The 27,937-nt window shown below is 38.4% G+C and overlaps 1 protein-coding gene across 4 annotated transcripts; it reads right to left on the reverse strand.

Annotated features, from left to right (window-relative positions):
- Nucleotides 1-42: 42 nt before the first annotated feature.
- On the reverse strand, nt 43-27,817 carry LOC143880135 (factor of DNA methylation 1-like). Of its 4 annotated transcripts, XM_077382899.1 has the most exons (11): nt 27,698-27,817; nt 25,875-25,897; nt 25,684-25,741; nt 17,688-17,746; nt 12,612-12,668; nt 11,474-12,381; nt 11,089-11,270; nt 10,743-10,832; nt 10,114-10,395; nt 9,737-9,949; nt 43-628 (listed from the first exon to the last, which is right to left on the reverse strand). In XM_077382899.1, the coding sequence occupies exons 6-11, from the start codon at nt 12,375-12,377 to the stop codon at nt 401-403; spliced, it is 1,899 nt and encodes a 632-aa protein (XP_077239014.1). In that variant the 5' UTR covers nt 12,378-12,381; nt 12,612-12,668; nt 17,688-17,746; nt 25,684-25,741; nt 25,875-25,897; nt 27,698-27,817; the 3' UTR covers nt 43-400. The 4 variants fall into 4 exon arrangements, with proteins under 4 accessions (XP_077239014.1, XP_077239015.1, XP_077239017.1 ...); XM_077382900.1 differs by lacking the exon at nt 27,698-27,817 and having other exon boundaries at nt 25,875-27,683; XM_077382902.1 differs by lacking the exons at nt 25,684-25,741; nt 25,875-25,897 and having other exon boundaries at nt 17,688-17,711; nt 27,698-27,766.
- Nucleotides 27,818-27,937: the final 120 nt, after the last annotated feature.

Here is a 27,937-nt window from a genome sequence, read left to right on the forward strand (position 1 = left end):
ACTGAAACTGTACTTGGATGGATATACAATGTGCCCAAAGCAAGAAAAAATTGAGCTTCTTTCACATATATCTAACCTTAGAATAACAATTGAGCTGAGTAACTGTCATAGTTCAACAGTCATTATCCCTCACCATAAGCCTGGTGTCACGGCAAATGAGATCCTTATGCATCAGTTCAAGGTCCTGCCTTTAGCATTGCTAAACATACCACTTAACAAAGACAATCTACCAGTTAAAAGTTTTTCAAATGCTTGAAAACAGAGTCTTTGGCTGCAGCTTATCACGACTCACACGTCTGTACTAAGTAACTAGAAATCAAGTCTAGACATTTGGACAAACAAAGCCCTACATCATAAAATGTATTTAAAATTCTTGATTCGAATAACAACTTTCGATTTCTCATCTCTTTCTCTTCTGTGTCTTCCATTTGTTCAGTATATATTGGATAACCTCTTTCAAGGTTGCCTTCCTTCCTGCTTTAAAGTTCCATAGTTCAGGTACCACGTATCTGCCACTTGGATTATATTCATTCATCTCCAACAAGGCGGCAGTTACGGCCTTGTAGACATCATCACCCCACTCATTTTTCAGACCTTTCAACCTTTCATCATCTTCATTTATTTTTTCCTGCACCCAAAATCATTACTACATCAACTAAAACGTCATAAATGAAGAGGGGAAAAAAAGAAATTTCGTAGTAGCCAAGTTAAAAAGATGGTAAACACGAAAAATGAACTTTTCCACATTCCTTGGTACAAGTCTGTCTCAGAGAAAAGCTTTAACAGTTTCACATATGTTTTCTTGTTTAGCAAAAGAGAAAGAAGCAATAAATATCTTGAACAGATCAGTTAACATGAATACAGTAGTGAATCCATGGAAGACAAAAATGATGGATGGACTTACCCACTAGCAAAGGGCCCAATATGGGAAATAAGTGTAGTCCAAAGTGCAGATGTGGAAAGCTTACGATTTTTTTTATTTTTTTATTTTTTATTAGAATTCTCGGTACACATTCGATTCCCTATGGTGTAGGGTGGGGATGGGGACGTGGACGAGACTGATGGCGGGGACTTTAGCATGGGTCACAGACATCGTCGTCTTTTTTTTTATTATTTACTTTCTATTTCCGTCATTTTATTTGTATCATACTTTTTAGGCATCAAATCTCATCCGTTTGGCGTGTTTTTAGTATTATTAGAAAGGTTTTTCAATTACCTATCTAATGGGCCCAAGATCACATGATTTGGATGTGATTTGAGCAAGTTATGAGTGTTTTTAAGAAGTGGTATAGGTCTATTACGAGATTACTATTCTAGGTAAGCTTTTATCTTTATTTAGTTTACTTTGGATTAGATGAATGGTTGAGATTAGTTTTTAACTTTAAATTATCTTCTAGGGTTTCTTTTCTTATACATACATCTTATGAAAGCAATGTAAACACTTTTGAATATTGAATAAAATTGATGTTTTTTAGTGAGAGCTATTGAAGCTTGGAATTTCTTCTCTTCTCCTCTTGGTGGCTTAGAGCCATTCTTCTATCATCTCCTCTCATCTGTTCTCTTCTATTTCTTCAATCAAATCAACACAAGCAAGGTTAGTAAATCAGATTTTCTATTTCCTTTGTTCTTGAACCCTAAAACTAGAAAAATCCAAAATCCATAGATCTCCCTTGTTCTCCAATATCTTGTTATGACATTTTGAGGGATTATTTTTATGATTAAAGCTCAACCTAAACACCCAAGAACCCTACCTTTAAACCCTTTTTTTAGTCTTATTGCAATTTTCACCCTTTTCAAGCCGTAAAACTAGTTTTAGTGAACCCTAGGCTAAACCTACCATCAAATCGGAGCATAAATCCTAGATTAACCTTTATTTTACCTCCTAAACCTTAACCTAAGATTTGGACAGCAATCTTAAACCAAAATCCCAGATCTGCCAAATTACCAAAATTCCCTTACAGCTCAAAAGTGGACCGTTTTGAGGCTTTTACTGCTGCTGGACATTTTTTTTTGTTTTTCTTCATTGGATATTATTATTTTCATGCTTGTGTTACATCTATTTCATTGATACTTACATTAGCTTTTAGTTATTTTAATTGGTTGCATGAGTAAAACATAGTTTAGGCGTAATTTTGTCATTAACAATTCACCTGAGAGAGCTTTACCTATTGGTTGATTTGTATTAAGGTTTATTTCATGCTAATTATGTTCCTTCTAATTATTGAATGCATTAAGACTCAATATTGCTGCTGCCCGTAATTAAACCTTCATTAAATCAGCCTTAGGTTAGTCCCTTTAGAAGTTTTGAACCTTCTGAGTCAACCCTAAGCCTTTCCTAAAACCATTATCCCATTATGAGTGTAGAATTTTTCCTAGATCAGGTTTGTCCTGCATCAACTTGGTATCAGTGCACAAAGTTATTTTTTTTAGGAAACCTTTTAGGGTGTGAGATTATTAAAAAAAAAAAAGAGTCCAAATTTGTGTTTAGTTTCCCTTTGCATGCCCACAAGGAGTGGTAAGGAATACACACACAGTGACATCATGTAATGAGACATCGAATGAGGAAAATTATATGGCCGATGGCTATATTACTGAGGAAGAAGAATTAGAAGCAGAAGAAAATTCAAACAAGGTTAGTATGACGAGATGTATGATCACACAAGCAAAGGCGGATAAGGACTGGAGAAGAAGCAGCATCTTTTAAACTTTCACTAAACAACAAGGCAAGAACTGTAGAGTTATCATTGATAGTGGAAATTGTATGAATGTGGTTTCTCCCAGTGGAGTTAGCCGAATGGGACTTAAACCCGAGCTACATCGAAATCCCTAAAATGCTGCTTGGGTTGATCAGTCAACCATTCCGGTTACCCAAAGGTGTCGAGTGCCTCTTCAATTCTTATCATACACCGACACAATTTGGTGCGATGTCGTTGAGATGAATGTTGCTCACATTTTACGACAACCGTGGTTGTATGACAGAGATGTTGTGCACTATGGGAAATCCAACACATATTCATTTGAGCATGAAGGGAAGAAAATTACCTTACAGTTGTGCCCACCGCAACCATTCAAAGTGGCTGAAAAGGACGTTGCTTCCACTAGCAAGTCCAAGAAACCCTTAGGTATTCTTAATCAAAAGGGCTTTGAAAATGAGTGTAAAGAGTTTGCAAAGATTTACGCTCTAGTGGGAAAAGAGGATTATGTCCTCCAGAACGAGGCCGTTATTGAAATTCCTCCTGAGGTGAAACAGTTAATGAAAGAATATGAGGAATTATTTACTGAGGAACTACCAGATGAACTACCTCCTATGCAAGATATTCAGCATGCCATTGATCTAGTTCCTGGATCCTCTTTGCCAAACTTGCCTCATTATCGCATGAACCCCAAAGAACATGCCAAGTTAAAGAGGCAAGTGGATGAACTCTTGAATAAAGGCTTGATTCGAGAGAGCCTAAGCCCAAATGCGGTACCCACATTACTAACGCCAAAGAATGATAGAAGTTGGCGCATGTGTGTAGACAGTCGAGCCATAAACAAGATCATTGTCAAGTATCGATTTCCAATTCCCAGGCTTGATGATATGCCTGACATGATAGTTGGCTCTGCCATCTTTTCAAAGATAGATGTAAAAAGCGGGTATCACCAAATTAGAGTTCAAGTTGGTAGTGAGTGGAAGACCGCCTTTAAGACAAATGATGGTTTATATGAATGGTTAGTTATGCCTTTCGGCTTAACCAATGCACCGAACACATTCATGAGAGTAATGACACAAGTGCTTCGACCATTCATTGGCAAGTTTTTGGTTGTTTACTTTGATGTTAAGTTCACCAGTCATTTACGAAGAACCTTTTGGAAAATGTTGGGAACCAAGTTAAATTTCTCTAGTGCATACCACCCACAAACAGATGGTCAAATAGAGGTCATTAATAGGAGCCTAGGAAACCTCCTTAGGTGTCTTATTGGTGATCATATTTCTAGTTGGGATAGAGTCCTTCCCCAAGCTGAGTTTGCCTACAATAGTTCTATGAACCGAAGCACATGACTTTCCCCTTTTCAGATAATCACAGGCTATACCCCTAGAAAGCCTGTAGATCTTATTCTTGTTGTAGCTAGTGCCAGTTCTAGAGTTTATGAGTCTGTCGAGTCCTTTGCGCAGCATATTTGAAACTTACATGCAGAAATAAGAAAGATAATAATTAGTAATGAATCTTACAAATCTTATGCAGAGGTACATCGAAGGCTACAAGAATTCAAAGAAGGTGATATGGTAATGGTAAGAATTAGGCATGAACGTTATGGTAAACGTGTAGTTAGCAAACTACATGCTCGTGGCGCAAGACCTTTTAAAATAATTAAAAAGATTAGTGCTAATGCCTATGTTTTAGATTTACCACCTGACATGGGAATTAGTAATACTTTCAATGTCAAAGACCTTTCACCATATCATAAACCCTTTTTTGGCATTTGATAACCCCAAATATGCTCAATCTCCACCCATTACCCAAATTTGAGAAAAGAATAGTAGAAGACATCTTGGATGAGAAGAGTGTCGCCAATCACACTGGAGGAATTAGGAAGTTCTTAGTCAGATGGCAATGGCGACCATATAGCGACAATTCTTGAATTACAATTGACGAGCTTCAGGAGCTTAATCCAGATTTGTTAGAGCAGTACAAGCAGTTTAATTCACATGTGGTGAATTTTTCCAAGCCGGGAAAAAATGATGGGGACATCATTTTTTGGCGTTTAATCAAGGTTTACAAGTGTAGAGTGACAAGTCTGATGGTGGGGACTCTAGCATGGGTCACAGACATTGTCGTCTTTTTTTTATTATTTACTTTATATTTTCGTCATTTTATTTGTAGCCTACTTTTTAAGCATCAAATCTCATCCGTTTGATGTGTATTTTGTATTATTAGAAAGGTTTTTCAATTACCTATCTAATGAACCCAAGATCACATGATTTGAATGCGATTTGAACAAGTTATGAGTGTCTTTAGGAAGTGGTATAGGTCTCTTACGGGATTACTATTTTAAGTTTTTATCTTTATTTAGTTTACTTTGGATTAGATAAATGGTTGAGATTAGTTTTTAATTTTAAGTTATCTTCTATGGTTTCTTTTCTTATAAATAAATCTTATGAAAGCAATCTAAAAAGACTTTTGAATATTGAATAGAATTGATGTTTTTTGTAAGAGCTATTGAAGCGTGGAACTTCTTTTCTTCTCCTCTTGGTGGCTTGGAGCCATTCTTCTATCATCTCCTCTCATCTATTCTCTTCTATTATCTTCTATTTCTTCAATCAAATCAACACAAACAAGATTAGTAAATCAGATCTTCTATTTTCTCTGTTCTTGAACCCTAAAACTAGAAAAACCCAAAATCCATAGATCTATCTTGTTCTCCAAGATCTTATTATGAGATTTTGAGGGATTGCTTTTATGATTAAACTTAGGCCTAAATACCCAAAAACACCAACTTCAAACCCCTTTTGAGCCTTATTGCAATTTTCACCATTTTCAAGCCCTAAAACTAGTTTTAGTGAACCCTAGCCTAGACCTGGCAAACGGGTAACCCGCGCGGGTACGGGTAGCCTTTCATGAACCCGGAACCCACCCGGGCGGGTACGGGAATACCCGCGGGTAACCCGGCCAATTTAAAGAAGAAATTATATATATATATATATATATATATATATATATATATATTTACCAAAAGAAATTATATGATGAATGGGTGTATGCACACATAAAGGTGGTACGATGGATGTACAAACCTTGATATTTAATCCAATAGCAGCTTCTTAACAAGTCAGCTCATTCAACATACAATTTTTCATTTACTTTAACAAGTGTTTGTTTTGATACAACCAAAATATCAGTCACATAGTCTGATTGCTTTGACTTGTTTTGTTGGCCCACCCGCATAGTCTATTTTTTACTGTTTAGTGTTTAGGCCTTAAGAATAAAAAGTTGAAAACTGAATGGCGGGCAACCCGCCCGCGGACACCAATGCCCGACCCAGACCCACCCGCGGGTCACGGGTACTGGTTGGGTGCGGTATTTTTTTTCGCAGGTAATGAAATTGGTACCCGTACCCCTGCGGGCCGGGTGTACCCGCGGGTACGGGTCCCATTTTGCCAGGTCTACCCTAGCCTAAACCTACCATCAAATCAGAGCATAAACCCTAGATTAACCTTTATTTTACCTTCTAAACCTTAACCTAAAATTTGGACAAGTCTTAAACAAAAATCCCAGATCTGCCAAATTACCAAAATACCCTTACAGCCTAAAACTGGACTGTTTTGAGCCTTTTACTGTTGTTGGACATTTTTTTGTTTTTCTTCATTGGATATTATTATTTTCATACTTGTGTTACATCTACTTCATTGGTACTTACATTAACTTTTAGTTATTTTAATTGGTTGCATGCGTAAAATAATAGTTTAGGCCTAATTTTGTCATTAACAATTCACCTGAAAGAGCTTTACCTATTGGTTGATTTGTATAAGGTTTATTTCATGCTAATTATGTTCCTTCTAATTATTGAATGCATTCTAAGCCTCGATATTGCTGCTGCCCGTTAATTAAAATAGGAATTTGAGTCGGGTGGCATCGGACATCAAAGTGGAAATTATCTCCTAGGCAAAATAAAAAAAAAGAGAAGCCCTTTTTCCATTGGCAACATCCTGCAACATTGGTGGACAATAATATAGGATAGAGCAATCAGGATTAAGCCCCAGCCTAAATGGAAGCCAACACCTCCGGGTTGGTATAAATTAAATTTCGATGGGAGCTTGATAGGCAATCCAGGAAGGGCTGGGATTGAGGGGCTCATCAAGGACGATAAAGAAACAACAATCATGTCTTACTCCGGACCAGCTGGGGAATGTGATGCAAATGAGGCTGAAGTTAAAGCTCTCCTCTTTCGCCTTCGATGGGCCATGAGCACGCTCTGAGTCAGCTGATAGTGGAAGGTGATTCAGCCAATGCAATAAGCTGGGCATCAAGCAAATCTAAGGGTCCTTGGAGGATCCAAGATTTGATTGCGGAAATCTTAGACCTCATAACTCTTTTGAAGCCGAAGATAGAGCATCGAAGGAGATCTGCAAATGAGGCAGCAGACTCTTTGTCTAAGGAGGGGGTTATGCACTTATGCGGGTATCTACTCTAATTGTATCATCATCTTATCCCTCCGCCCCCTCTTTAAAAGTTTCTTGGAATAGGTCTTTGGAAAGCATTTCATGTAAACTAAGTCGTGGGACAACTTGTCCCTGACTAATCCTATTGAAATTAATAAAATTTCAATTTTCAAAAAAAAAAGGTGGCTTCATTTGATACTTGCTTTTGTTGCATCGATGAAATGATCTGACATTCAGACTTCGATAAAGGGGCTAAGATGTCGTTATAATGTCTTGTGGTGGTAGTTCTCCTGTGTGATTGTGTGTGAAGTCCCCGAGGATGCGTATGGATTGCCAGAATAGTAATTGGTATCGGTATCACATTCCAATCCAATTCCAATTCCCTCAGTAAACGGATAATGATTCCAAATCTAGTGTAGCACTAGAATTCTTCTCAGGAATCAATGTGATTCCAATTCTAGCGTTTGGTACCATCCAAACCAACGTTGGACGGGAATCAAATTTTCATACAATCTCAATCAATAAGAAAATCACGCAAATACAAGTTACATATTGAAATCACAAATTAGTTTTGTTGGTCTCCCTCTAAAGTATGGAAAGGTTAGCTTTGCATCAAAAAACTTTCCATCAAAAAAAGCAGTTGAAATCCCGCAAAAGAAACTGAGGGAAAGAAGCATCTGGATCACAATATATTCCCTAACCCACTATATCCTTTAAATTTGATTAAAAATCAAATGACGGAAATTGGGTATCAACCCATCACTAATTAGATTACAATATTCTTTGATCACCCCCAAGTCCACACCATCACATGATGATAAGAATCATGGATTCCAGCAAGATCCGTTACAAATTTGATGTAGCACAAGTAGATAGTCCACAAATTCCAGAAAGAATCAATTAAACAATATGAAGAACTGATTGAATAAAGCAATAGAACTGATCTGTTTCTCTCGGTTACTCCCACAAAAAGATACACAGAGAGAGAAACAGGTGGGAGGGAGAGGGAGAGGGAGAGGGAGAGGGGAGAGATGGAAACTGATCTGGGAAGATCGGTCTCCACCACGAGAGAGAGAGAGAGAGAGAGAGAGAGAGAGAGAGAGAGAGAATGCATGCCTTTAATTGAGATTTGAAGTCGAGCAACGGAAGTCTCACAAAAACCTAACATCGGGAAGTAATATTAAGAAGATATTTATTGCCTTTTTTTCTCCCATTCCAGGAATCAGAATATCACCCCGTAAGGCAGGTATAAAAAACTATCAAATATTCCCTCGTTTTCTCCGATCGGAGGTGAGCATCATTTCCAATTCTAGTATGCAAACGAAACCAAATGCCGGAATCACGTAAATCGGAATCGGATACCGATACCAATTCCCGATTCTGACAATCCAAACGCACCCCAATTGTGTAGCACTGACGTCAAGGATTCAAACTCTATCCTTACCCATCAAAAGAAAAAAAAATTATTGCTCATCTGAAAACAGAGGGACCGAACAAGGAATACTGCAAGTACGAAGAAATTTTTTGAATTTGTGAGCCATCAATATCTTATTTTACTTGTCTCTAGATGGAGCATTAAATAATGAACAAAAAAAGATGACCCAGTCATGTGAAAGCTGGACCAAGTGGGAGGAATGCCATTAGGCATGTGTCCTAAGAACAAGACTGACCACGTCTCTAGTATCCCTGAACTGAAATCACAAAAAATGTAGCATACAAAAAGTAAGCTAATCCAACAACAAATCTCAGAACAAAGAAAGGAGTAATCAGATCTGGAAATATCATATAAAATAGCTTCAATAAAACACCAGAAACGGTAAAGGAAATAAATACAGCTGTAAAATCGGATAGAGACGGTCACAAAATGAGAGACATTGTTCCCAAGATCTGTTACACTGACGTAGCTTAAAAAAACTGAAAATAATGGATGAGTCCACAAATAGATCCATGCCGGAAGTGAACCACGGGATCCGCCATTGGTGATGGACGAAGAAGAAAGGGATCGGCCCTCAAGGTTACTGGGAAATGACTATGTAGAAACATGCAAGGTTATAAATTTCGGTTCCAATCACCACGGAAACAGAAATGTTTTGTTTTTAGTTGAAAATTTCTGTGAAAAGCCTGTAAAATCACAGTGGAAACATATGTAAATGATAAAATTTTAAAATGAAATTTTAGGAAATGCTATCATTCAAAAGAAAAAAAACTTTAAGATATGCTCAAGTAGTCACAAATACACACTTAAGCATCATCGCAGAAGCAAAGCGGGCCATCCACAATGGATTAACAACCTTGAATTCAGTACCTACCACATTTCACATGTATTCATGTAAATATTTATACATTATACATACAGCACAATTCACATGCAATTCATATAAATATAATTCTGTAAAACATACTGATAGAGTCTACCAACAATATACATACGGTTTTGGTTTCGGTATGCATTTCGGTGGGGATGGAAACAGAAAATTTCTGTTGTTTCGGGTCAGTACTACAAATTAATATGAAACACGCATTATACCAATGCAAAACATAGCTAACTACAGAAGTATGAGAAGAACATCAGGACCAAACGTATGAAATCCATACCTCACATTTCCCATCGATAGTGATTATTTTATAAGGATGCCATTCCGGCTGTCTAAGATAGTCCTCCCACAAAGAGCATAACTCACTACCTTTAACTACTGCTTCTTCAGATTGATACCTTTGTCTGCATGCAGCGTGGAATGGTTTTTCATCGAGCTCTCCCATTCTCCTGATTCCAATCAATGTGCGACCACCCAGTAGGTCTGTCAGCCCCTATAAAGCAGAGTTCATTAATCATCAATCAAATTTGAGCTCTTGGTTCCAATGAAGATAAATCTCGTAATATACAGATAGCATGTCGCATTATTATAGGGGTTGCTGTCTCAAAAATTCTATTAAGGAGTTACAGACTAAAGGGGGAGGGGGAATATCCATACGGAAATCAATTCTTTACGAGCTTCCTGTAGCTCGTCATTGCTCAAGCGCTCTTTGATTATAAGCTGTTGATTTAAATCTTCGAGGTCATCCATTTCTCCAACTTTCTCTTCCAATTCTTGGCTCATTTCCAACATCTTCTTCTTAACTAAATCATCATCTCCCATATGCTCCATCACCTGTAACCTCCCTGTCAACTGTTCAATTTCCAATTCCAATGCTTGCTTGGCATCCAATTGCTTTTCTAGATGAAGAATCTTGTTGAGAGCTTTCTCTTTCTCCATCTGCACATTTATATTCACGGTTAAATGATAAATGAAATGAATTCCAGAATTGGAAAAGAAATATCTCCATCTTCATGAGAACCTTTATTTCAGCTTTTAGAAACTCGGAGTATGACAAGAACTTGGCCAAGGTAAAAAGGAGTTGACTCGGGCATGTCAATGATTGGAGAGGTCAATTTTTCATTAACTTGGGCAAATCAAAGGAGGTTTGGGGTTGAATTAGTAGGGCAAAACCAGGATTGGACAAGGACTCGGCCAACGTAAAACCGAGTCGGCAGACGAGTTGATTACAGCATTGAGGAGCTTCTGACAGTGCATTATTCAAGGCCTAACACCAGGAAACGCACCTTTTGTTTTTCAACCAGCTTCAAGACATTTTCGTCAGCCCTTCTCTGTTCCAAAGCTGCCATTTCAAGGGAACTGTTTTTCATAGCATTCTGAAAAACAGTAAAAAGATTTGCATCAAACATCTTATAAACCAATGCTACAAGCTTAAAGAGAAATTAAAATTAAGTTGGTGAAATTGTTAAATAGAAATTAAAGTAATGCTTCATGACTGTCTACCAGATTAAACAGAAATTAGTGAGGTTTTTTACGACCCAAATATTTCGCGTAATCAGTAATATATTGCGAGAATCAGCATTATAGCAAATACCAGATACAGTCTAAATTTTGAGAGGAAAGTATCATTACCTTTTTCTTCTCATCAAGAAGTCTCCTTCTGTCATTGTCATTCTGGGCCTCACGCTTCTCCAATTCTTTGCATCGCCATTCAAGAGCTCTCCTCTGAGATTCCAGCTCTGACTTTAGCATTTCGTTTTCCAAAAGAACCCTATTGGAGTGATCACAGGCTGCATCCTGCAACTTTTTCATTTCTAATCCAAGGAAAATAAAAAAGAAATAAATATGTGAGAATAATATTGGAATGAAACCCAAATAAAAAGGCAGGGAAAATAAGAGAACCTTCTATTCATATTCAGTAGAATATGCTAAATAAGGTAATACTTATAATAACACAGAGGATCATGATCCAAAAAATAATATACAGAAACTAATGGGGACTTTTTAAGGGGCGTACCTTCATTGTAACGTTGATGGAGCTTGTCTTTCTCTTCAACCATCCTACTAAGAGATAAGGTGGTCTCATTATATTTGCATTCCAACTCTCTCAAGTGCTTATTCTTGACATCAATTTCATTTGCCAAATTGGCCACAAGTTTATCATTTTTTCTACTTTCCTCATTTGCAAGTTCAGCGACTGTCTTCAGATCGCCAGTTTTCCGTAAATGCTCTCCAATAGAACCCTCCATGTTGTAATCGTCAGAACGTGCAACCCAACAATAGATACTCGATCCACGGTGCTTCCGTTCATTCCAGTTTTTCTTACCAAAATGATTTGCTTCGTAAGATTTCTCAAATGCCATTGCATCATGAAATCCAGTCCAGTCCTTCCTGAATTCTACTATAGCATTCCCTGTAAATCCTCGGAAGTTCCATATAGGATGAACTTTTACAGGATTATATTTAGATAACTGATCTTTTAACCTAGACGAACTTCCTCCAACATATTTTCCATCCTTCCTCTCAACAGGAAGGTTAACTATGATGCCTATCCAAGGCCAAACAAACCGCTCATCACTCATTGATTCAGTAGGCGGTTTCGACTGGACAATAGATTGCATTGGACCACAGGCATCGGCTAGGTCCGTTCTCAAGAACATCGCCAATGCAAGGTGGTTCGCCTTTTCTTTGAACCGACCTCTAGTAGATGCACCCGCTCCAGTGGCGTGCTGGAGAATGTCCTTGTAACGGTAATCTTGTTTCTTCTTCCCCTTGCAGAAGGGGCATCTAAAAGAGGCACCTGAATATTTGACTTTTAGCTTCCCACTCTTCAATAGCAAATATGCTTTGTCCTTATAGTCATCTACTTCAGTCTCACTGATTTCTGCTTCATCTTCCGAACTGGAGTCCATTGCATCCATCGTACTAGCAAAAAGTCAAACAATAGAAAGCAGATAAAATCAAAACACGCTAAGGCCCTGTTCGTTTCAGATTATGACAGCCGATTGTCAGCCCTAAACCTATTATTGGACTCAAATTTAAATGTAATTTTGAGCCCAATAATAGGTTTGGAGCTCAAAATCGGTTGTCATAATCTCAAAAGAAAAAGGGCCAAAATAAAAAAATTTGAAAAGTTTCAAGATAAGTACACTTACAGTAATGGCAGAAGTGCTGATGCTTACGAAGATCGTGTAAAATCAGATGACGCGCAGCTGTAAGAAGAAAAAACCAAAGTAACTCAACATGTAACATTAGCCAAAAAAGAGAAGGATTACATTCAGCATGAAAGGCAGATTCAGAGAGAAAAGGTAAGATTTAACCTGCGCCTACTGCTAACTGGTATATAAACCAATACTCTCACAATAAAGCAGAGTCTTTAAAACTAGTAGGGAGGCCCAATCAATTGCAATCAGAAAGTTGGATTAAGTCATTAAACATGATAGTTGATATATTCAGTATTTAATGGCATTAAATTGTAGTAATAAGCTATATGAAGCATATAAATGTTCCAATATTGAAAAGAGGTCCAAGAATGTAAAACATTTAAAATATATATATATATATATATATATATAGCAGAAGAGAAAAGGAGAGAATTATTTGAATTTCTCCCAAAATTCTATGAGAATTACACATCACTTTTTTTGACTTTTTTTAACAAAGGCACCCATTCAACCCACATATTTTCAATCCTACCCCCTCCTTTATGCTTTTTAACAAAGGCACCCATTAAAGCCACATAATTTCAATCCTACCCCCCTCCTTTATGCTTTTTTAATTATGGAAACCTCTATAGATTTGAGGGCTAGGATCAGCCTATGGAAATGATTTTACGGGCACAACCTATTGATGTCGTGTTCCATCACATGGACGGTTTGGATCAACCTATGATATGGTCCGTACAGTTCTTTGTCGGCCCGTGCATCGCACGGGGTTTTTTACTAGTGTGTGTGTGTGTGGATATATATATATATATATATATATATATATAGCAGAAGAGAGATATATCGATATACTATATAGCAGAAGAGAAAAGGAGAGAATTATTTGAATTTCTCCCAAAATTCTAATAGAATTACACATCACTTTTTTTTACTTTTTTTAACAAAGGCACCCATTCAACCCACATATTTTCAATCCTACCCCCTCCTTTATGCTTTTTAACAAAGGCTCCTTTATGCTTTTTAACAAAGGCACCCATTAAAGCCACATAATTTCAATCCTACCCCCCTCCTTTATGCTTTTTTAATTATGGAAACCTCTATAGATTGGAGTGCTAGGATCAGCATATGGAAATGATTTTACGGGCACAACCTATTGATGTTGTGTTCCATCACATAGACACGGTTTGGATCAACTTATGATGTGGTCCGTACAGTTCTTTCTCGGCCCGTGCGATGCACGGGGTTTTTTACTAGTGTGTGTGTGTGTGTAAGAAAAAAATAGCTTCAAAACCAAGATCAAATGATTTTAGAAAAGGTTGTTCCCATGGAATGTTGGTTACCACTTCAAAATTCGAAGGACCTATTCTTTTAAAGGTTGTTCCCATGGAATGTTGGTTACCACTTCAAAATTCGAAGGACCAATGCATGAGCAATTTTACAAAAGAAATGCCATAATCAAGCGAGAGCCCGCAAGAAAATGCAAAAGATGATGAAAGTTTCAGAGACAGATTTTCAACATCCGATTAATCGATTTTTTGAAGCCAAAAGTATGCTTTAGAATAACTATCTTAAAATCCCAAAATTATGGGAAAATGATGAAATGCAGAGCTGTAAAACACGAGAAAACGAAGAGAGAAAGGGCTTAATCGTTAGAAAAAATTAGTTACATCAAGAAACTAAACAAGAAAGCACGGAATAAGAATGTAAAAAAGCTAGGGTTTGAAGAGGGTCTAACCTCTTGAAGAACAAGAAAATGGAGAAATAGTGAAGAATGTGTCGCTTCCAAGATTAATGTGTCACTAAGTGGAATAGACTCAGAGAGTAGTGGAATAACTAGTCAACAAGGAGGAGACAAGAATTGGATTTGCCTAGAAGTTACCTTGGACAACAGTAAGTAGTGTTTGATTGCCAACCTGGTAGCAGGGAGTGCCATTACCAATGTACAGAGGAGAGAAAGAGAGAGAGAAAAATAAGGGACCGCCCAGCTCTCTCTCTCTCTCTCTCTCTCTCTCTCTCTCTCTCTCTCTCTCTCTCTCTCTCTCTCTCTCTCAACCCTTGGTGGGACCCAACAACTAAATTGTTTAGATCTTTGAAAAATATAGGCCCCGCCCATACTTATTCTCACAACAAGTACTCACTCTGTGAAACAACCAATTACTGTAGTCAACAGGGAGGAGACAAGAATTGGATTTGCCTAGAACTTACCTTGGAAAACCGTAAGTAGTGCTTGGTTGCCAACCTGGTAGAGGAGTAGTAGGGGGGGGTCATTACCAACGTAGAGATAACGAGAGAAAGAGAGAGAGAAATCGGGCACTGCCCAGTTGTGTGTGTGTGTGTCTCTCTCTCTCAACCCTCGGTGAGGCCCAACAACTAAATTGATTAGTTCTTTGAAGGAGATAGGCCCCACCCATTACTTATTCTCACAAATACTCTACTCCAAAAGCTGTTGGACATGGGCTTATTTAATCTTTTATACTTTTAACACTCCTCTCAAGCTTTTCATTGTTGGCCTACACATGGCACATGTGGCCCCTCTTTTGGGTTGGCCATTACATGTGGATTTTTAATATCAATGAGTTTTGAAACCAAGACCTTTGCTCTGATACCACATGAAACAACCAATAACTCCAAAAGCTTAAGCTGTTGGAGATGGCGTTATTTAATATTTTATACTTTAACAATCTCTTCTATCTTTGAACATTAATCCTTAGTGGGGCAACAATGAATGGTTTAGATTTTTTGAAGGTGGACACTATAAAAAGTGAATTATTTGAAAAAAAACACTTAGCTCACGTTGTTCGAAGATCCAAACCGTTCATTTGCTACAACCCGGCATAAAAAGGCCTTTCCCCAAAAATTATCTCCCTAGAATGATCCTAACACTTCGAACCGTAGAAATTTTTATATGAGGTATCGTCATATTAGATTGTGGGGTTAGAATCATCCGGTGGAAATGATTTTAGGGGCAAAATCTATTTACGTTGAGGCTCAACAAATAATTGGTTGGGATCTTCAAACAAAGCGGCACCGGTAAATTTTCTAATAAATATGCATTATATGATGTATGTGGTGCCATGTAATAGGTGGGCTCAACGTGTATTCTGTGTGTCCATAGGTGAGCCTATACTCTGAAAAAATACAATGAAGCTCACCTTGTTAGAAGATCCAAACGATTCAGTTGTCGGGCCACAATGTTTCTAAAATGTGCCCAAAAAATCCTCTCCGTTGAATGATCCTAGCCCTCTAATTTGTAGATAAACTATATACCACATAGAAATCTATATAGATCGAAGAGTTAGGATCATCCAATGGAGATGAATTTCGTGGGACGACACATTTACTTTGGGGACTAACAACTGAACGGCTTAGATCTTTGAAGAAGGTGAGCCCCACGAAAGGTTCATGTTGTGAGAAGAAAGACTATGTGAGAATAAGCACGGGATGGGCCACGATCTAAATAATTCACTTCTTAGGCCCCACCAAAGGTTCGTGTTGAGAGAGAGCAAGAGAGGCCTAGGGTTGCAAATGGACCCAGACGGTCCGATGGACCATCCGAATCTGAACTTAAACAGACATGATCTAGACACATGACCAAGATCCATGGACACATTTTGGGACACTATCATATGATCCGAAAACAACCAACAAAAGCCCAGGGATAGTCCTAAATCCGATTTTATTATACTATTTTATGAAAATACCCTCTTAACTTTTTATAACTTTAGCTATTATTTTAGGAATACTTTAGTAAAAATAAGCCATGTGCTTTTTTCGAATTGTTCCTACTTCCAACATTCTTTCAATCATCCATCTCAAGTCTCGAATCACCCCCTTCTCTTCCTTCTCTAATCATTGACCCTAAATCCCTAGCCCATTGTGTAGTCGCCGCTGCGGCTCACCCTCGCAGCTACTGGTCACATATGCATTCACCCTCTCTTGAGAATTTTAACTATGTGAAATGTAAGTAGAACCTACTAGGACACTCCGATGGACTGTTCGATTTGAAATGGATCATGACCGAGGCATGGGAAGTAGGAGCCGAAAAACACTCCGAATCCGATCCGACCACTTAGAGAGACCGAGATGTGGGAAGTAGAATCTGATCTGTACCCCATCTCTCTGTATGATCCAAATATTTCTTTATATCATTGATTGTAAAAATGACTTTCTGCATAGTCATTCTATTTTTCTAGGAAAGCACATCCAAAAGAGAATTCTGTGCTGAAAATAAAGAAGAAATTGAAAATTACAGCCAAATTGGCCATTTTTATAGTTTTTTCGGTGTTGGTAGGGGATTGGAGCTCTCTTCTTTGTTTGCTATTGCACATATCCTGACAGAGGATCCCTTTTTTTTAGCAGCCCTCCTTTTTCAAATTGTAAAAGTCGTAAGTCGTAACCATTTAGGATCCCTTTGTTAAAAGTCGTAACAATTCCCCCAAAACTTCTAACAACCAATTTTAAAAAGTTTAGCAAAGTAAGGAGTGTCATTATTTGCTTCCAACCAGTTGAGGGCAAGTGTCTCAATGAATCCAAGCCCGGTCCAATTACAGATTTGGCCAAAAAATAAATAGCCAGAATCCAGGCCAGTCCATATTCTCAACTCAACTCAACTCAACAAACTAGTTGGGGTCGGCTAAATGAATCCTTTAGAAAAAATTCATGACAGGCCAGTCCTATTACAAGATAAAAATCTATTAGAGAGTAGCCACTGAATCTGACACATTGACACCCTTAACAGTGACAATTGGCAGTCGGCTAAGCGATCAGGTGACCTTAGTCGCACTAGACCATTGCTGTGGTCTAAGTCACTTAACATAGAGCTCATTGGAGTAGTTCTTGATATGAAATGGAGGAGTATAACTGTTAAAGTATAAATGATCAAATAACACCAACTCTAACTGTTGGTGTACCGTGTACATCATATTAGGAGCACCGGCAACAGATCTTAGTGATCCAACATTGAGAAAACACAAAAAGGTACATAACATAAAATCAAACAATAGCAAGCGGATAAAATCAAAACACACTAAATAAAAAGTTGAAAAGTTTCAAAATAAGTACACTTACAAGTAATGGCAGAAGTGATGAAGCCTATCAAGATCGCGTAAAAATCAGATGGCACACGGCTGTACGAAGAAAAAAAAAACAAGTACATCAACATGCAACATTGGCCAAAAATGAGAAGCATTCCATTCTGCATGAAAGGCAGATTCAAAAAGAAAAGATAAGATGCAACATGCTTCTCCTGCTAACTGGTATATACACCAATACTCTCACAATAAAGCACAATCTTTAAAACTAGTTGGGAGGCCCAATCAAAAGCGATCAGAAAGTTGGATTAAACATGATAATACTTACCTAAAATATAAATAGAAAAGCAATGAAAATTTAAGAGATAGATAAAGAGAATGAAAGAGATAATATAAAACAATTTCAGTTGATATATTCAGTATTGAATGGCATTTCCTTGTAGTAATAAGCTATATGGAGCATGCAAATGTTCCAATATAGAAAAGACGACTGAGAAAAAAATAGCTTCAAAATCAAGATCAAATGATGTTAGAGAAGGTTTCCCATGGAATGTTGGATACCACCTCGAAATTCAAAGGATATAGCATACCTATTATGCATATCATCAAAACACTAATCCGTCATAAACTCCTCATCCTTTTAAAGTGACCTATTCTTTTAAAGAAACTTTTAGAAGAAGCCAAGTGATTCAAATGGATCGAAATCGAATACTTGAATTAAAGGAAATCATAATCACAAGAACTTATAATTATTCCTACTGAAATTATGAGAAATATTTTTTTGTAAAATTTGTCCCTATAGTGCATATATACATATTCCAACAGACGTTGTACGGATTGTATAATCGAATTCCACAAATCCTTCATCACACAGCTAAGGGTGCAACTTGGGTCGGGTTGAGTTTTCCCAACCCAGGTTGAGTTCGAATCGGGTTCGGGTTGAGGGTTTGGGCAACCCGACACAAGCGAAACCTAACATTTTATGATTTTTTTTATTTTATTTTTTTTGTAAGATTAAAAACTCGGGTTGGGTCGGGTTGAACTCGGTCAGGTCGGGCTGGAAAAAAGGGTTCCTCGGGTTGGGTCGGGTTGAACCTCGTCAGGTTGGAGTTCGGGTTGGGTCGGGTTGGAAAATAAGGGTTCCTCGGTTTAGATCGGCGAGTAGCACCCCTACACACAGTTATCGAGTGGAAAAAGGACACCAATGCATGAGCAATTTTACAAAAGAAATGCCCTAATCAAGATAGAACCCGCAAAAAATACAAAAGATAACGAAAGTTCCAGAGACTGACGTTTTCAACTTCCGATTAATCGATTTTTTGAAGCCACAAAGTATGCTTTGGAATGTTTATCTAAAAATCCCAAAATTAGGGGAAACGATGAAATGCAGAGCTGTAGAACACGAGAAAACGAAGAGCGAAAAGGGCTTAATCACTAGAAAAAATTAGTAACATCAAGAAACTAAACAAGAAAGCACGGAATAAGAGAGAATGGAAAAAAGCCAGGGTTTGGATAGGGTTTTAACCTCTTTGAAGAACAAGAAAAAAGAGAAATACTGAAGAATGTGTCACTTCCAAGATTAATATGTCATTATATGGCAATAGACTCATAGAGTATTGGAATAAGTAATCAACAGGTAGGAGACAAAAATTGGATTTGCCTAGAACTTACCTTGGACAACAGTAAGTAGTGTTCGGTTGCAATCCCGATAGAGTAGTAGTAGGGGGCAGTGGCGGAGCCAGAATTTATGCATAAGGGGGGCAAGCTTATACAGGCTTAGGCTTATACATAAGGGGGCAGGCCTTCAAATTTTAAAGGGGGCTGGGCCCAATTGAGTTGGGACTATTAAGGATTTGGCCCAACTCAACAGGGGCAACTGCCCCCCTTATGCTACATGTGGCTCCGCCCCTGGTAGGGGGTGTCATTACCAATGTAGAGAGGACGAGATAAAGAGAGAGAGACCCAGCTCTCTCTCTCTCTCTCTCTCTCTCTCTCTCTCTCTCTCTCTCTCTCTCTCTCTCTCTCTCTCTCAAACAACCAATTACTCCAAAAGCTGTGAGTGATGGGTTTATTTAATCTTTTATACTTTAGCACTCCCCCTCAAGTGTGGCCCCTCTTTTCAAGGTTGGCCTACATGTGACATATGTGGCTCCTCTTTTGGGTTGGCCATTTTTATTTTTTTATTCTTTTTTTAAGATGGTAATCAATAATATTAAAAGAAAGGACCGAGATGGTCAAAATACAAAGAGATAACGAGGATACAACAGCATAAAGAAAACTACAAAGATAATATAAAGGCGGAAGATAATCAAAGAGACCTAGAGAATCCTTGAGTACTCCTAGAGCTAAACTATCCGCAATTTGATTTGCCGATCTCCGAACATGATTAAACTCTACCTCCATGGGTTTGGCCCAATCAAACATCTCATCAAACAGCCTGTCAAATCTCCAGGGAGGTTTGTGAATACCTTTAAGCCAAGTGATAACATTTGATGAGTCGACTTCTACCACTATATTATCAAGGTTGTTTTTCTTAATCAGCTCTAGACCTTGATAAGCAGCTCGGATGGAAGACCTGAACCTAATTGCTCTCGTGTAGATGGCAGGACAGGCAGAACATACTGACCTCAACAGCAAACCGCACACAAGAAGGCAGTGATTGTATCTTCTAGTCCGTAGGATGGCGGAAACTAGTCGCCCCAATAGGCCATTACATGAGGATCTTTTGGGCTGGCCATTACACGTGGATTTTTAATATCAATGAGATTTGAAACCAACAATTCTGCTCTGATACCACATGAAACAGCCAATTACTCCAGAAGCTTAAGCTGTTGGAGATGGTGTTATTTAATCTTTTATACTTTAACACTCTCTTCTATCTTTGAACATTAATCCTCAATGGAGCCAACAATGCACGGCTTAGATTTTTTGAAGAAGGTAGACACTATAAAAAGTGAATTGTTTATAAATAAATAAAACACTTAGCTCACTTTCTTCAAAGATCCAAACCATTCATTTGTTGCAACCCAGTGTACATAAGCCTTTCCCTAAAAATCATCTCCCTAAGATGATCCTAATTCTTCAAACTGTAGAAATTTTTATATGAGGTGTCATCGTATTAGATTGGAGGGTTAGAATCATCTGATGGAAATGATTTTGTGGGTAAAATCTATTTCCGTTAAGGCTCAACAAATGAATGGTCAGGATCTTCAAACAAAGAGGCAACGGTGACTTTTCTAATAAATATGCATTATATGATGTACGTGGTGTCATGTAATAAGTGGGCCCAATGTGAATTATGTACGTCCATGAGTGATCCTATATTCTGAAAATACAATGAAGCCCACCTTGTTCGAAGATCCAGACGATTCAGTTGTCGGGCCCCAATGTTTCTAAAATGTGCCCAAAAAATCATCTCCATTGAATGATCCTGGCCCTCTAATTTGTAGATAAACTATATACCATATAGAAATCTCTATAGATCGAAGATTTAGGATCATCCAATCGAGATGAATTTCTTGGAATAACAAATTCACTTTGGGGGCTAACAACTGAACGGTTTAGATCTCTGAACAAGATGGGCCCCACGAAAGGTTCATGCTGTGAGAAGAGAGAGCGTACTAGTTGTGAGAATAAGTACAGGTTGGGCCTACCCTGTCCGATGATCTAAATAATTCACTTCTTAGGCCCAACCAAAGGTTTCTGTTGAGAGAGAACAAGAGAGGCCTAGGGGTGTCAATGGACCATCCGAATCTGAACTTCAACAGACATGATCTAGACACATGACCAAGATCCATAGACACATTTCGGGACCCTATCATATGATCCGAAATTATTGCCGAGACAACCAACAAAAGCCCAAAGACAATCCTAAATCTGATTTTATTATACTATTTTACGAAATACCCTCAACTTTTTATAACTTTAGCTATTGTTTTAGGAGTATTTTAGTAAAAATAAGCCATATGCAATTTTCGAATTGTTCCTACTTCTAGTAGTGTTTCATTCATCTATCTCAAAGTCTCGAGTCACCCCCTCTTTTCCTTCCTTCCCTAACCATTGACCCTAAGTCCCTAGCCCATTGCGTTGTCGCCGTTGTGGCTCACCCTCGCAGCTACTGTTCACATATGCATTGACCGTCTCTTGAGAATTTTAACTGTGTAAAATGTAAGTAGAACCTACTAGGAATCTCCGACAGAAGGTTAGATTTGAAATGGATCATGACCGAGATGTGGGAAGTAGGATCCGAAAAACACTCTGAATCTGATCCAAGCGATAAGAGAGACCCAGACGTGGGAAATAGAATCCGATCCCTACACCCTCTCTCTGTATGACCCAAATATTTCTTTATACCATTGATTGTAAAAATGAATTTCTACGTAGTCATTATATTTTTCTATGACAGCACTTCTAAAACAGAACTATGTGCTGAAAAAAACAAAGAAATTGAAAATGACCGCCAAATTGGCCATTTTTATAGTTTTCTCGGTATTGGTGGGGGATTGGAGCTCTCTTCTTTGTTTGCTTGTGCACATATCCCGATGGAGGATCCCTTTTTTTAGCAGCCCTTCATTTTCTAATTGCCTTTTAAAAGTTGTAACAATTACCCCAAAACTTCTAACAACCAATTAGGGCAAGCGTATTAATGAATCCAAGCCTGGTCCAATTACAGATTTGGCCAAAAATGAATAGCCACAAACCAGGCCCAGTCCTATTACAGGATAAAATTTGTTACCGATTAGCCACAGTGATGCATATAGTAGGCCAAATAAGTGGCATATTTGCCAATCAGTATTTATTTACATGTTTTTAGTTTTTCATGTTATTTAGTTTCTAAGATTTTATTTTCCATGTTATTTTTAGGGCTTTTATTTTCCATGGAATTTTAGTTCCATTGGCTATAGGCTATATATAGGCTGATGTAGTAAATATGACTCGAAATGAAGTACCTAAGAAGGATATCTTTCGCTATCTCGGTTCAATCCTACATAAGGAAGGGGAGATTGAAGAGGAGTTAACCATAGAATAAGAGCAGGTTGGTTGAAGTGGAAGCATGCTTCAGGAGTTCTGTGCGACCGTAAAATACCTACCAAGTTGAAGGGAAAGTTTTATAAGACAACTGTGAGGACAGCCATGTTGTACGGCTCAAAATGTTGGGCCACCAAGAAGCAGCATGTGTATAAGATGAGTGTAGCGGAGATGCGAATGCTTAGATGGATGTGCGGCCACACAAGGTTAGATAGAATTAAAAATAAAGACATCCGTAAAAAGGTGGGGGTGGCACCAATTGAGGAGAAGATGAGAGAGCACCGCTTAAGATGGCTTGGGCATATCCAACGTAGGCCTTTGGATGCTCAAGTGAGAAGAAATGACTCGTGCCAAGTTTATGGAGTAAAAAGAGGTAGGGGCAGACCGAAAACAACTTGGGTAGAAACAGTGAGGAAAGACTTGATGCCTAGGAACTTAACAGAAAACATGACCTTGGATAGGAGAGAATGGAAGAAAATGATCCATGCACACGAACCCAACTGGTGTCAGGATTAGACTTAGTCAATTTGAGCTTGGTAGATTCTTTCACCTTCTTCGTGAAAATTTTCTAAATGATTCATTAGCTGACCCCAACTAGTTTGGGACAAAGGCTTAGTTGAGTTGATTTGAGTTGAGTTGAGTTGAGTTGGCTATATATAGGCCTCATGTATTAGAGATTTTAAGTTAAATCCTAGAAACTAAATAACATGGAAAACTAAAAACATGTAAATAAATACTGATGGGCAAATATGCCACTTATTTGGCCTAATATCTGCATCATTCTCCCTCGCTTAAAAAGAACTCGCCCTCGAATTCTAGTCTGCCTCGATTGAATACGTAGACGATCCACTGAAACAGTAGGAGTCGTAATCCATCGAAGGCACTCTTAATGTAGAATGCTCGTGACAACCATGAAATGCCGGCGGAACTAGAGGGAAGAAATCACCCATGTGAAATCATAAGATCATAAACCGCTCTGGAGAAGTAAAGCGGCTAAAAAGATAGCAACGTACTCCTCCTAGCTCGAAATGATAATTATGGGCAGTACCAATCCATGACCAGCACCAATAAGGTCATCATCCGCTGGCATCTCATTTGCCTCAATGAAATCAACAATAAAGTCATCCGCTAGAATCATATCTAGCTCAGTGATGTCAGGCTGACAATCTTCCTGATGGTCATAATGTGCACTGAAATCCTCTATCTCAACCTCCACAAGCATCTCGATCGGAACATCTACCGTAGAATCAATCCTGTCACCGTACACATGTGATGATATGGAATCGGCATCCTCAATGAACTCCTCGTGCTTTGCATGCTTTGGCAATGACTCGTCAGTCACTAGACTCTCTTGCTCTATATCTTCCATCTCTGATTATGTATCTGCCATCATGGACTCTGTATCTGACATAATCATGGGCTCAACAACTATAATGGTCTCATCCACAATGTCAACCAGATCATCATGCGGCTCTCAGTAGTGTTAACAAATTCCTTCTCATGCATGTGACGCTTTGAATATATGTTGCCTGCTTCAATTTCGGCTTCTTGTGCACGTCGAGCTGCGGCTATTCGTTCATGGCGAGCTACCTCCTCACGTACCAACCTCTGCTCGTACCGATAAAGAGCCACTCACGCATAAGCTCCCATAAATTCATAACGGACCTCCTCCCATCAACGGAATGGAGGTTCGCCTAAGTTACGACGTTGCGTCACCATGTGTATCCAGAACGATCGGGCTTGTCCTCTAGCAGATTCTCTGGCTCAGCAGATGGCCGCTCAGTGATCATAGTTGTAGTACTCATAATATGCATCCAAAACATAGATCCACAGTAGACATGCATCCTCAGAATAGCTATAGTGAGTGTGGCCTTTCAAATATCGATCGTCGTATCTATCAAAATATGAAACAGATGGTTGAGCCCTTGAGATAAGTGTCAAAAAATGAAATCAGCCGTCTAATATGTCCGTCACGTCGAATGGAATACAACGCTTTTCGCGGATCTCAAATCGGACTCCCGGTTGGCCTGGATCGGGCTTCAGACCAAAATGGAAGGACGATGAAAGTTGCTCAAAGTAGTGCTTGCACTCACTGCTGGCTGCTAAGAATAGGATGGATATACTCTTCAAGTTGCCACGAACAACTTTCGTATTGACGGCGATAGAAGGAGATTAGGAAATTAGGAACTGAGTTCCTTCTTCCTCGCGGAACAGTTGCTGGAGAAAGAGGCGCGGCGCACCTTGAATGCTTCAGATTTGCAAGAGTGGGGAAATGTTGCTGCTCGGATTACTCGCCTCCCGTCGCCGTCAACAAGTTGAACCGGAAAAGGGATTGTTGGAATGGGAGTCTTTGAGGTGTGAAGTTGAGGGTTAGGGTTTGTTGTACAGATTTTTGGGCTGCTCTAGGGAATGGTTCGGTAGAGAAAAGCGATTGCAAAAAATCTGCACTTTTGGGCTGCAAAGGGTGGTTGATCGGATGTTGGTTTTGGTGAGTTTCAAGTTAGGGTTAGGTTTTGGGGTTGTTGTTGGGTTGATGAATGGGGTCTATGATCTGATGGGAATAGTGATGAATCACTAGGGGCAAAAGTATAAATGATTCAATTTCTCCTCTATTCTTCTCTTCTTCTATTTCTCTTCCCAATCCTACATCACACTAAATCTGACCCATTGACACCCTTAACACTGGCCTTTGGTGGTCAGCTAAGCGATCAGGTGACCTTAGTTGCACTAGACCATTGTTGTTGTCTAAGTCACTTAACATAGAGCTCATTGGAGTAGTTCTTGATATGAAATGGAGGAGCATAATTGCTAAAGTATAAATGATTAAATAACACCAACTCTAATTGTTGGTGTTCATCATATTAGGAACACCGGCAACGTATCTTAGCGATCCAACATTGGGCAAATGCAAAAAGGTACATAACATAAAATCAAACAATAGCAATCGGATAAAATCAAAACACGCTAAATAAAAAGTTGAAAAGTTTCAAGACAAGTACACTTACAAGTAATGGCAGAAGTGTTAAAGCTTATGAAGATAGTGTAAAATCAGATGGCACGTGGCTGTAAGAAGAAAAAATCCAAGTATCCCAACATGCAAGCCAAAAATGAGCAACAAAAAATCAAACAATAGCAAGCAGATAAATCAAAACACACTAAATAAAATGTTGAAAAATTTCATGATAAATACACTTACAAGTAATGGCATAAGTCCGGAAGCTTATGAAGATCGTGTAAAATCAGATGGCATACAGGTGTAAGAAGAAAAAATCCAAGTACCCCAACATGCAACATTAGCCAAAAATGAGAAGAATTCCATTCAGCATGAAAGGCAGATTCAGAAAGAAGAGCTAAGATTTAACATGCGTCTGCTGCTAACTGGTATATACACCAATACTCTCACAAATCACAATAAAGCACAATCTTTAGAACTAGTAGGGAGGCCCAGTCAAAAGCAATCATAAAGTTGGATTAAGCATGTTAATAAAAAGGGTGGGCCAGTGCATGAGGCCCCCACCATTGTGGGGTTTGGGAAGGGCTAGTTGTACGCAACGTTACCCCCACTGTGCAGAGAGGCTGTTTCCGTGACTCGAACCCAACAAGTCACAATGGAGCAACCTACGGTTGCGCCAAGGCTCGCCCTCTATTAAGTATGTTAATACTTACATAAAATATATAAAAAACCAATGAAAATTTAAGAGAGATAGAGAGAATGAAAGAGATATGATCAAATCAATTGCAGTTGATATATTCAATATTGAATGGCATTTCCTTGTAGTAGTAAGCTATATGGAGGTAAACGTTCCAATATTGGAAACAAGATCAAATGATGTTACATTTAATTTCAATCCACAGGGAAAAAAAGCTACCACCTCAAAATTCAAAGGATATAACATGCTTATGCATATCATCACAACGCTAATCCGTCATAAACTCCTCACCTTTTTTAAGTGACCTATTCTTGTAGGACATGTTTGGCTACCATGAATTTTTTTTCGTGTCTCTAAGCGAAGATGGGGTGAAGTTGCTAAAATACAGGAAACAAAATCCAGGAAACTAGTGTTGAGAGGTGGGTAAAAATCAGGAAACAAAAAACTCTACTCAAAATTATCAACATTTTCCCATCTCCGGCAATGAGATATGGCTAAAAATCAGGAAGCAAAAAACTCTACTCAAAATCAGATCGACCTTTTACCAAATTTTAGCCATATCTCAATACTAGTTTCCTCAATTTTGTTTCCTGATTTTTAGCAACGTCACCCTCATCTCCACTTGGAGACACCGATTGATCATGAAAAACAATTCCTTGTGGCCAGATATGGCCTTAAAGAAACTTTTTTATAAGAAGCCCAGTGATTCAAATTAATCGCAATCTAATACTCCGATTAAAGTAAATCATAATCACAAGAACTTGTAATAATTTCCATTGAAGTTATGTGAAATAATTTTTTATAAAATTTGTCCCTATTGTGTATATATAATATATTCCAAGAGAGTCTGTACTGATTATAGAATTGAATTCAACAAATCCTAAGGCCCTGTTCTGATTGTGAGTGTCAAACCGACTAATGGACTCAAATTTAAACCTAACTTTGAGTCTAAAAATCGATTTAGCATTCACAATCGGTTGTCATAAACGAACAGGTAGGGTTTTAAGAACTTACCTCATCACACAGCTAGTAAGCAGAAAAAGACAAATGCATGAGCGATTTTAGAGATGAAAAACCCTAATCAAGTGAGAACACACGAGAAAATGCAAAGATGACGAAAGTTTGGGAGCCTGATGTTTTCAACTTCCGATTAATCGATTTTCTGAAGCCAGTGAGTATAATTTGGAAGATCTATCTAAAATCCCAAAATTAGGGGGGGAAAGATAAAATGCAGAACCGTAAAACGCGAGAAAATGAAGAGAGAAAAAGCATAGTCGCTAGAAAAAGAAAAAAAAGTAGTTGTATCGTGAAACTAAAGAATAAAACGGAGCATATGGCAAGAGCTAGGGTTAGGAAAGGGTTTTTTTACCTCTCGGAGAACAAGAAAAGAAAGGGAGAGGGAGAGAGAGAGAAGAATGTGTCACTTCAAATAATAATGAGACACTACGGCAATAGACTCGATCAGTAGTGGAATAAGTAGTCAAGAGAGAGGAGACAAGCGATGAATTTGCCTCGGAAGTCACCTCGGACAATAGTGGTAAGTAGCGTTTGGTTGTAACCTATTATAGTAGTTGTTTGGCTGTAACCTCTTATAGTAGTTGTATGGGTG

The sequence above is a fragment of the Tasmannia lanceolata genome, unplaced genomic scaffold (genome assembly GCF_043159265.1).
Source record: "Tasmannia lanceolata isolate RefF3 unplaced genomic scaffold, GAP_Taslan_0.1 ptg000006l, whole genome shotgun sequence".
In the NCBI taxonomy this organism is placed as follows: Eukaryota; Viridiplantae; Streptophyta; class Magnoliopsida; order Canellales; family Winteraceae; genus Tasmannia; species Tasmannia lanceolata.